Below are 10953 nucleotides of genomic sequence, written 5' to 3'. Positions count from 1 at the left end.
TGGCTTTTATGATGAAAACCAAGTATTTGTATGACTGCCTCTCAGTTTACTGCAACTTCTATAATATTAGCCTAAGACTCTATTCAGTAATGTTGAATCAAATCAAGTTAAGGAATAATATAAGGAAAAGGAAAAGAGACTCGCTTTGGACAAAATTTTAATTTCCAAAACTAAATTGTGAATTAATGAAACCACTTTTTTTAAAATATTTTTATTTATTTCTAGGAGAGAGAGAGAGAGAGACAGCGTGAGCAGGGGAGGGTCAGAGAGAGAGGGAGACACAGACTCTGAAATAGGCTCCAGGCTCTGAGCTGGCAGTAAGCACAGAGCCCGACATGGGGCTCGAACCCACGAACCACGAGATCATGACCTAAGCGAAAGTTCGACGCTTAACCGACTAAGCCACCCAGGCGCCCCATGAAACCACTTTTTAATTATCAGACTTTTGAAAAAAATATATATTCCAAAGCTGTGTGCATATCACATATGTGTATAGACATTTACATTTAAATATATAACCTGTTCATTAAAAAGTGAGCTTGATTATTTCCATGTAAAAATTTGAATTTAAAGAAATCCTTTTTATCTTGAGTTTCTCTTCAGGGAAAAGAGCATGCCCTCTATTTGCCTGCCATTTAAGCAAATTAAGACTTCACGCTTATTCACTGTAACTCAATGACTGTTCTTAAAAGATCATTCATACTGAAGCTTACTCTTAGGGAAAAAACTCTAATGAAAGAAACAAAATTTAGGGGGCGCCTGGGTGGCTCAGTCAGTTAAGCATCCAACTCTTGATTTCAGTTCGTCATGATCTCAGAGATCAAGTTCCACATCACACTCTATACTGGGTGTGGAGCCTGTTTGGGATTATCTCTCTCTCTCTCTGCCCCTCTCCCCAACTTGTGCTCTCACTCTCTCTAAAAAAAAAAAAAGAAAGAAACTCTCTCTCTCTCTCTGCCCCTCTCCCCAACTTGTGCTCTCACTCTCTCAAAAAAAAAAAAAAAAAAAAAAAAAAAAAAAAAAAAAAAAAAAAAAAAAAACAAAGAAAAGAAAAAAAAAGAAACAAAACTTATATTCCATTATTTTTGTTTTTTTTCAAGTTAGGCCTTTTATACTTTTTCTATGAATTTAAAAATTATTATATGTTCTTTGTAACCTTAGCATTTAATATTTAATTGTTCTTATAAAATTTGACAAATCAGCGTTCTTCATAATTCTACCAATCAATTTTACCATGACTTAGGGATAACTAGCATATTTCCTCCCGAAACAAAAAAAGTCTTCATCTAATCTGGAGTTGCTGCCCTAGTTATTATTCTCCAGTGAGGAGTCTTGAATTATCTGAGAAAAGAATTAAACTTCACAAGGCTCATCAGCTCTGAGAAATCTCTGATGCTGAGTAAGGGAGGAGCTGTAGATAAAAGGCTTCCCATATTTCTTCGATCTATAGTTTTTCCTTAGTGTGAACTTTTTTGTGTCTACAAAGGTTTGATCTGTAACTGTAGGCTTTCCCACACTCCATGCACTTGTAGAGTTTCTCACCAGTATGGATCCTCTCATGTTCCGTTAGGAATGAATACTGGCTTAAGGCTTTCCCACACTGATTACACTGGTAGGGTTTCTCTCCGGTGTGAATTCTCTGATGCCTGTACAGGTTGGATTTGCAACCAAAGGCCTTCCCGCATTCTCCACATGGATAAAGCTTCTCCCCGGTGTGAATTTTACGATGTTCACTGAAAGATGAATACTGGTTGAAGGCTTTCCCACATTCGTTGCACTGGTAGGGTTTCTGACCAGTATGAATTCGCTGGTGCTCCATAAGGGTGGAGGTGCGTGTGAAAGTTCTCCCACATTCCAAGCATTTACACAGCTGCTCTCCAGTATGAAGCTTCTGATGTTCAGCCAGGGATGCGAATCGGCTGTACCCTTTCCCACAGTCACTGCATTTATAGGGTTTCTCCCCTGTGTGGATTCTTTGGTGTCTGTGAAGTTTCGCTCTACAAGTGAAGGCCTTCTCACACTCAGCACATTTATAGAGTTTCTCTCCAGTATGAATTCTCTGATGGAGAGTGAGGGTTGAACACTGGCTAAAAGCTTTACCACACTCCTTGCACTGGTAGGGTTTCTCGCCGGTGTGCACCCTCAGATGTCTGATTAGGGTTGAGCTGCTGCTAAATACTTTCTCACATTCATTACATTTGTAAGGTTTCTCTCCGGTGTGAATTCTCTGATGGGCAAGAAGGGACGATCTGTGGCTAAAGGGTTTCCCACACACATTACATCTGTAAGGTTTCTCGCCAGTGTGAATTCTCTGGTGTTCAATCAGATGAAGACTCTGGGTGAAGCTTTTCCCACATTCATTATAAAGATGAGGTTTTTCTCCTGGGTAAATCTGGAAGCATCTCATTAGATCAAAACTCTGTTTAAAATCTCGCCCAAAAGTGTAACATATATTGGGTATCCTTTCTATGGGAACACTTTGCTGTTTGACAAGAATTGAATTTATAAGTAGGCCTTTCCCCAATTCAAGACGTGTCTGCTTTACATCTCCACTCACGGCTTTTTTGTGTAAGGCCGCCATTTGCTGAAGAGCTTTCTTCTGCTGCTCCTGTTCTGTTCCACTCTCCGATTCCAAATTCCGTTCAAAACTGATGTCCCAGTGACAAAACTTCATGGACTTTTTCTTCATTATTCCCTGAGATGTTTCTTCTATAGAAATGTCCTTCCTGGGAGGCAAAGCTTCCATTTCGGGCCAAGTCTTGAAACCTGAAATGAATCGGAAGTTGATGGCACCTCTACCAGAAGAGAGAAACATGAATCCGTGGAACAGTAAAACTGGCAACAGTACGTATAAATGAGGTTTGGGGGCACCTGGGTGGCTCAGTCAGCCAAGCGTCCGACTTTTGGTTTCAACTAAGGTCATGATCCCAGCGTCGTGGGATCAAGCCCTGCATTAGGCTCCATGTTGAGTGTGGAGCCTGGTTGAGATTCTCTCTCTCTCCGCCTCTCACTGCCCCTTCTCCCCTGCTCGTTTGCTCATGCTCTCTCTCTCTCTCTCGCTCTCTCTCTCAAAAAACATAAGTAAATAAAAAGAGGTTTGATACCTTTTTTGATCTCAAATATGGACTTGCCACTGGGGAAAAACAGGATAGGATGGAAAGGAAGAGTGGTAAACATGTGAAGGAGTGGTGTGGAAGAATACAGTGACCAGATTAACACTGGAAACAAAGACACTGCAACTTGAGAGAAGTAGAGGCAGAGAGAAGAACTGGTTGAGCAGAAGGTATGAAGCCACAGAAAAATGTCAGCTTCTAAGCTCCAGCTGAATGAACTGCAGCACATTTCAGTGTATCATTTCCTACTCTGTATGCCAGGACACGAGGCAGGAAACTTGTCTTTATTTTCTCCTTTCCTTTTTTCTTTTAAAGTTTTCTTCTGTATTTTTTTTTTTTTTTTTTTTTTAGTAATCTCTACACCCAACATGGGGCTCGAACTCACAACCCCAAGATTTAGAGTCGCATGCCCCCCCAAATGAGCCAGCTAGGTGCCCCATCTTCTCTTTTCTATTCACATGTGGCTTTTATTATGTTAGTGCCTAGGCTGTCACTGAAACTCTAGGTATGATGATTTAAAAATATCTGTGATGTTTTCCTTAAATTTTGTGAAACTATATGTGACCATGATTTCATATCATAGTCTGTGAAAGAAGAAACAGTCTGTGACGAAAAGGATGTTCAGGTTTTACAGCAGCCCTGAAGTATGACTACACTGAGGATTTCTGATCTAAATTCAAGACACTGACTATAAAGAAGAGGGAGATATGGAATAAATCTGCCTCATGCAAAAACGTAACCCTGGTGATAGGAGGAATAGCCGTTTTTTTCATACTTCCCTGCCTCTACTTTTCCCTTCCAACTCGATCACGAGGAAAAATAGATATAGTCATCTCTTCTAATGAACTGCAACCAGAAGACTGACCTCCTTCTGTAGGAATCTTTTTTTTTTAATTTTTATGTATTTATTTATTAAATATTTTTAAAAAATTTTTTTAATGTCTATTCATTTCTTTTTGAGAGAGAGAGAGAGAGAGAGAATATAAGGGAGGGGCAGAGAGAGAGGGAGACAGAATCCAAGCAGGCTCCACGCTCCGAGCCGTCAGCACAGAGCCCGATGCAAGGCTCAAACTCATGATCCATGAGATCATGACCTGAGCTGAAGTCAGACGCTTAACCAACTGAACCACTCAGGCGCCCCCTAAAGATTTTATTTTTAAGTAATCTATTTCCAGCATGGGGCTCAAACTCACAACCCCAAGATCAAAAGTTGCATGCTCCACTAACTGAGCCACCCAGGCACCCCTGTGGGAATCTCTTTAGACCAATGAAAGTCTATAAGAAATGTGGAGTCAATATGCCCCAAAGTTCTGAAATATGCCCAAGTCCCAAGCTCAGATATGATGCTAAGTGAAAGGATTCAGCTTGAGCTGATTCTAAGGAACTGTGGGCTCAAATATGGCTTTCTTTAATCAACCCACGATTGAAAATAGATTAAAACTAGGTCTGTGTACTTAGGTAACTGTATGTACTTAAATAAACAATAAAACAAAGTATAACTAGGTTATTTAGGTTAATAAAAATCCATCAAGTTTTAGCAATAAACATGATTAAAATTTGACAGTAATAGGAAAAAGATGCACAGACTATAAATTTGAATTAAAATACAGATTTTTCTTCATGATGTTAATGGGAAATAGATTTTTCTTCATGATATTAATAGGAAATCTAGCAGTTTGCAACTTAAAGGATCGACCAGATTACCTCCTCTCGTTTTAACCTTTGTCACAATATGACATTCCTTGCCCATCCAGAAACTTACCAGGCTACTCTAATCTCATGACTAAAGCCTAAACTAGTCATCGTCTCTTAGAATTCCAAAACACATTTTACTTAAATATTCTATCACTTAACATATATACATACACGAAGTCTGAAAATAATTCAAGTATTTGTTTAAAGAGAATACCTTGATTATTGTTAATTATTAACATTATATATTACAATGTATATTACATACATATGTTCTATGTTAACATTATAAGTATTAACATAATTATTTGTTAATTCCTTACTGTGCACGTGACAAGCATGCAATTAGAGTGTCTTAGGTAAAAAAATAATGGGGGCATGTGGGTGGTACAGTCGGTAAAGTGCCCAACTCTTGATCTCACCTCAGGTCATGGTCTCCCGGTTCAGGAGTTTGAGCCCTGCATCAGGCTCTGTGCTGATGGTGCGGACCCTGTTTGGAATTCTGTCTCTCCTTCTCTCTGCCCCTCCCCTTCTTGTGCTTTCTTTCTCTCTCAAAATAAATAAATAAAAATTTAAATTTTTTTTAAAAAAAATAATGCATGAATGGGCAGAGTTAGTTGGAAAAATAATGAAGAGTGAGTGACCTCAAAAATGAAAAGAGATTCTCTCCTCTCGTACTGGACTCCTGAAACCCAGTCATTTACTGAACAAATAGTGAATAGTCAGCAACGATAATATGAAATGCACAAATGATTAAACAGTAATGGTTCATTTCTCCTTAATATGAGAAGCCTCAACTGTAATAATGTAGGTATGAGGTTCAGAGAACCAAGATACCAACAGTATTAGCAAGGAGTGGTTTTATGAAGGAAGCTGGATAATAAAGAGGGAGGGAATGGATTTTAATAGAAAAAGAAAAGAGGACCCTATGAGTCAGAAAGAAGGCCTGATCAAAGTCATCTGTAGGGAAAGTAAACCTATGGGGGTGGGGGGGGGCTTCTCAACTAAAGAAGTAAATCTAGGTTGGAATTCATTGAAATATTTTTTTGGTAATGTTTATTTATTTTTGAGAGAGAGAGCGCACGGCACACACGTGTGTGAGCACAGACGCATGCGCACAAAAGTGCACAAAAAGGGGAGGGTCAGAAAGAGAGGGAAACACAGAATCTGAAGCAGGCACCAGGCTCCAAGCTGTCAGCACAGAGCCCAATGCGGGGCTCAAACCCACAAACTGTGAGATCATGACCCTGGCTGACATCAGAGGCTTAACTGACCGAGTCACCCAGGCGCCCCTGGAATTCGTTAAAAATTTGATTATAACAGGGTGAGGCCAAACACAGAGTTCCTGAACAAGAGGCAGAAGAATTCAGAATAAGAATACAGGTCACAGAAGGGGTTGGAAGTTCTTAGGCAGGTAGTAATAGGAAGAGGTGGTCTTAGTTGGTGAAGAAGGAGGGCAGAGTGGAAGGTGAGCAGTGATGTAGCGCCATGGTCTGGCTGCGCTGAGTACTTAATTTCCAGCTTCCTCAGCACTGAGTTCATCATAAAGGTAGTTCAATTCTACTCAAAAAATATTAAGTGAAGGGAGTATATCTGATGCGAGAGGCACAGAATTCAAACATAGACCTGTTTTCTTCCTTAAATATACACAATCCAATTAGGAAAAGAAAGAATAAGAGAATCACTCTAATTCACTATGACAGATGCTGTAACGGATGTGTTCAAGGCATGCAGAAAGTGCTGTATGAATGTGACTGACTGGAAAATGAATGCTGACTGGGAAGCAGAAAAAATAAGGAAGACCCGCTGATCGGAGGGCAGATAGGTCCTGAAGGGTAAGAAGGTTTCCCGTGGACAAGAAGGAAGCGGTAATCCAGGAAGGAAAGAAACACAAATGTTAATGAGGGTGCAGGTTTGGCAGGAACATGGAGCCAGAGTGGAAGCTGCCACTGATTCCTGTAAGGGAACAGGGACAATGGCTATGAAGTAGGTTTAATGTCACATTAAGGAATTTTACTTCCATGGGTGAGTGGAGAAACAACAAAGTCTCTTAAGATACAGGACTAACACCTGAGTTTCGAAAAGATCATTTATTCTGCTGAGGGCCCAGGAGGTGGGAGAGGAGAACAAGGCTCAGAGAGGGTAGGTGACTTTCCCCGTAGCTCAGAGCACTCGGCAGCAGTGGCAGGGGTAATGTGAAACTAGGAACGTCCAAAGTCAAATCATGATCTTACGTGCTAGGCTGTACTACTAAATCTTTCTTTAGAGAAAACTGTATTTTATTTTCTTTTTTTTTAAATCTTTTAAATGTTTATTTTCAAGAAGAGGGAGAGGGGCAGAGAGAGAAAGAGACACAGAATCCAAAGCAGGCTCCAAGCTCTGAGCTGTCAGCACAGGGTCTGACACAGGGCTTGAACTCATGAACCACGACACCATGACCTGAGCCGAAGTCGACGCTTAACCAACTGAGGCTCCCAATCTCTGTCACACGGTGAACAGAAATGACACTGGTGATTGTGGCTTCTCTCGCTGCTTTTCAGCTATTCCAGCTCTGCCAACAAAGTGTCTGACAACCCCTGATGCGCTGTTTCTTCTGCTATAAAAAGACGTGTCTAAAGTTGACTGTCTTCAAGTGATCCTCTAACTTGACGACTTACAGTTTTATGATAAAGACCAGTGAGCTTAGGTGAGGCTAGAAGAGGAGTCTGCAAACTACAGACTCCGAGGTCAACTCCAGCTGACACCTTTCTGTTGCTAGAAGGCAGCCACACGGAGGGGGAAGACTACTTACTGTCTCTGTCTGCATTTGCATTACCTCGCATTAGGACGGCCCAGTGCAAGGGCTGCAGCACAGACGCGTGGCCCCCGCCAAAATGTTTACCATCTGGTCCACTGTGGGAAAAGGGTGTGGAGAAAGGCTACAGGGGTCACGGGGCCCTGGCTGACTCTCACAGCGGGACACAAAGCCCCAGTCTCCAGGGACATAAAAGGGAAACACTGAGTTCACGGGAGTGTTGACAACACCCTGAAATATGGGGTTGGTGAAGAATTCAAGACGTGACCGAAGGTGTAAAGTATTTAAAATCTGTCACGTGTAATCGCACATGGGAAGAAAACCGTGGAGACCAAGAGGCCAAAATGGCAGAAGAAAGCGAGCGACGCGGTGTAGGAGGAAAGAGGGACCGCAGGCGTGTTACACAGGCAAAGAAAGAGGTCTCCACAGGGGCCTTCCTGCTGCACAGAAAACCGTCACCGCCACGGAGCATCCTGTCAGGTGGCCCCCGCTCAGCACTTCCAGGAAGGCTCTCAGGGCACCGCCTCCTCCCGACCTGCTCAGGTATAACCCCTGCCCCGTGCCGGGTTCCCAGCCGCGCTCACCCAGACAGGTGTCTTGATCTTGAGGGGTTTCCCTTTCCAGCACGCTGGGATCCTCGCCTTGTTGCAGCCGGCAGATCACCTTCGGCGTCGCGGATGGAATCCCTGCTCGTGGGGAAAGGGACGGAGTTTGAGTGCACGGCTCGACTCCAGAGATCCCAAACCGGGCCAACGGTGCGGAGAAGGGAGCCCGGCAAGAGGCACATCAGGGGCGGGTCTCGGTTCTGAAACAGCACAGCCGCCCACCCCACCCCACCCCACTCCCACCCCCCACCCCTGCGGGACCCAGTGAGTGGAGGTGGACGACCCTGGTCAGGAGGCGGGGTGGGAGGAAGGCAGAGGAAGGGCATCCGGACCAAATGGACGCCTTGAACTCCGCAGAGGCTCGTCCTTTCCCAGGGGTGCGGCGGGGGAGACACTGCGGACTCTGAACCCCAAAGGGGCAGCTCTAAGGCGCCCCCACAGCTGATGCTCTGTAAGAGGCCAGCCTCCTTACCCAGCGAGACCAGGGTGCCGTAGTTCTCCAGCATCACCTCCCGGTACAGGGTTCTCTGCGCCGAGTCCAGGCGCAGCCACTCGTCCCGGCTGAAAACTACGGCCACGTCCCTGAACGTCACGGTCGCCTGCAACGGCAAACCCACTCCTGCTCATCGGGGACCAACTTCGGCACCACTCGGTACCAGGGGAGACGCAGCGGGTGTGTGGCAGCCAACCCAGAAGATGTCCCAGAATTCTAAGTATAGTTCAAACAGGCTATTTCTGTTACTTTTGGGACACTCCCCATCCCACCCCCACCCCCACAATGACACAAATACTTACGGAGAACCCACCAGGTGCTGTGTGAGGGCAAAGGGGGGAGAAAGGCAAAGCCCCCGCCAACAGGGAGTTTAAATGCCAGGCTGGAATCAGTCAAGTAACTTGAGCACAGACATCCACCTCCCTCTCACTCAAACGCCAAATTAAAGGAAAGGGGGGAAAATCAGAACACACCTAGAGCAATGCCAGAAAACTGTGGAAGAGCCATTAGCAGGACAGACACGAAAAGGAATTTCTGAGATGTAAAGCGAATGATAAAAATGGTATTAACGCATGTTTACTGAATACTTGTATTGTGGTAGGGTCCCCTCCCTAAGGAGAGAGAAAAAAGGGAGAGGAAACTTCAAGGTCACCTGGCTACATGCTTATGTGACAACATCCCTCACGACTTTGAAAACTGAGACTATTTACTCAGACTGCATGTTTATGTGTGTTACTGTATATGGGAGACAAAGAAATAGAAAATGTATAAAAAACTATGCCATGTGATGTCTGGCCCTCAGTTCTTTGGGTATGAACCCAAGCGAGCGGTCCTGGCATGAATGCAAGCTGCTTCCTGGATAAAAACCCTCGATGTCACCTCACGACTCTCTGTGCAAGAATCCTGCTACAGTATGTCAGGGACTATGACAGGAACTTTGAACATCGTCGTATCTTCTCAAAGTTTCAAAGAAATTCTATGAGGAAGACACTATAATTAAATCATTTTGTAGATGAAGAAACGGCTCAGAAAGGTTACGATAGCTCCCAAGGTAATCCTGTTGGAAACGTAGAGATTGGAACCGAATTCAGGCAGACTGTGGGTATCCACTGTCTATGGAAACTAAAAGACCTGGGGTGGTGGAGCTTCCTTGGGATTCTTGGTCTCCCTCTCTCTCTGCCCCTCCCCTGCTGGCTCTTGGTCTCTCTTAAAATAAACATTTTAAAGATTTTAAAAATAAATAAAAGACCCAAAGGACCTGTAAGACTATACACGTGCCAAAAGGGACTGTGAGAATGTCAGTTCTTCCAAGAGAACCCCATTAACCCCCAAATGTGAGAAAGCAGAGGCTGGCCAATCACCAACTCTCGTATGAAAGGGCTGGAAGGCATGATAAAGGATTGTGTACGCTCTGACCTTGTGATTCCACTACAAGAGATCCTCACACAAGTGAGTTCGGGGTATGTATTCAAGGACGTTCCTGGAAACTTTATTTGTGAGCCAGTGGTTGTGCTAGGCTGAGTAACAAACCTGTGAATGTTATATATGTGACTAAAAGGACCCTGATGATCTTCTTAAGGATTTTTATTTTGAGATTGGGAAGATCCTGGATTTTTACCCAGATGGATCCAGTATGTATATGTGTGCACACAAAAGTATTTGGAAGAATACAAGTTGTCCACCCTAATCATTCTTTCATGTTTATGGAGGAGCAGAAGAGCATCTTTTATTACTTTCTACCCTTCAAGTGGGCTGACATTGTTTACCCAGTGTGTGCATTTATTTTTTTAATTTTTTTATTTTTTGGAGAGAGAGAGTGCGCTTGGAAGAGGGGAAGAGAGGCAGACAGACAGACAGACAGAGAGAGGCTCCCGAGCAGGCTTCAAGCACAGTGTGAAGCTTCACGCTGGGTCTCACAACCCTGAGGTCATGACCTGAGCTAAATCAAAAGTTGGATGCTTAACTGACTGAGCCACCCAGGCGCCCATTTTGAATTTTTGTTTTTTTGCATTCCATTTTACATATGACTTTTCAGCTATACCTCTTTGCATTTTTTTTTAAAGATTAAAAAAAAAATTGGGGGGTGCCTGGGTAAGTCAATCGGTTAAGTGTCCAACTTCAGCTCAGGTCATGATCTCGCAGTTCGTGGGTTTGAGCCCCGTGTCGGGCTCTGTGCTGACAGCTCAGAGCCTGGAGCCTGTTTCAGATTCCGTGTCTCCCTCTCTCTCTGCCCCTCCCCCACTCATGCTCTGTCTC

The 10953-nt window shown here is 43.7% G+C and overlaps 1 protein-coding gene across 1 annotated transcript; it reads right to left on the bottom strand.

Annotated features, from left to right (window-relative positions):
- Positions 1 to 1387: 1387 nt before the first annotated feature.
- On the bottom strand, positions 1388 to 8763 carry ZNF354C (zinc finger protein 354C). The gene is made up of 3 exons (XM_039252860.1): positions 8677 to 8763; positions 8184 to 8285; positions 1388 to 2766 (listed from the first exon to the last, which is right to left on the bottom strand). Exons 1-3 carry the CDS (start codon positions 8708 to 8710, stop codon positions 1445 to 1447), a joined length of 1458 nt encoding a protein of 485 aa, XP_039108791.1. The 5' UTR covers positions 8711 to 8763; the 3' UTR covers positions 1388 to 1444.
- Positions 8764 to 10953: the final 2190 nt, after the last annotated feature.

Source organism: Hyaena hyaena, unplaced genomic scaffold, assembly GCF_003009895.1.
Source record: "Hyaena hyaena isolate Hyena2069 unplaced genomic scaffold, ASM300989v1 scaffold_428, whole genome shotgun sequence".
Lineage (NCBI taxonomy): Eukaryota > Metazoa > Chordata > Mammalia > Carnivora > Hyaenidae > Hyaena > Hyaena hyaena.
This window is presented reverse-complemented; position numbering and strand designations above follow the sequence as displayed.

Bases quoted from the DNA above. Each gene is read 5' to 3' on its own strand.
- ZNF354C (XM_039252860.1), bottom strand. From the start codon at position 8,710: ATGCTGGAGAACTACGGCACCCTGGTCTCGCTGG. The intron at 8,286-8,676 runs GTAAGGAGGCTG...CCCCACGAGCAG, and splicing joins CGGCACCCTGGTCTCGCTGG to GGATTCCATCCGCGACGCCG. The intron at 2,767-8,183 runs GTGAGCGCGGCT...GATTCATTTCAG, and splicing joins AGATCAAGACACCTGTCTGG to GTTTCAAGACTTGGCCCGAA.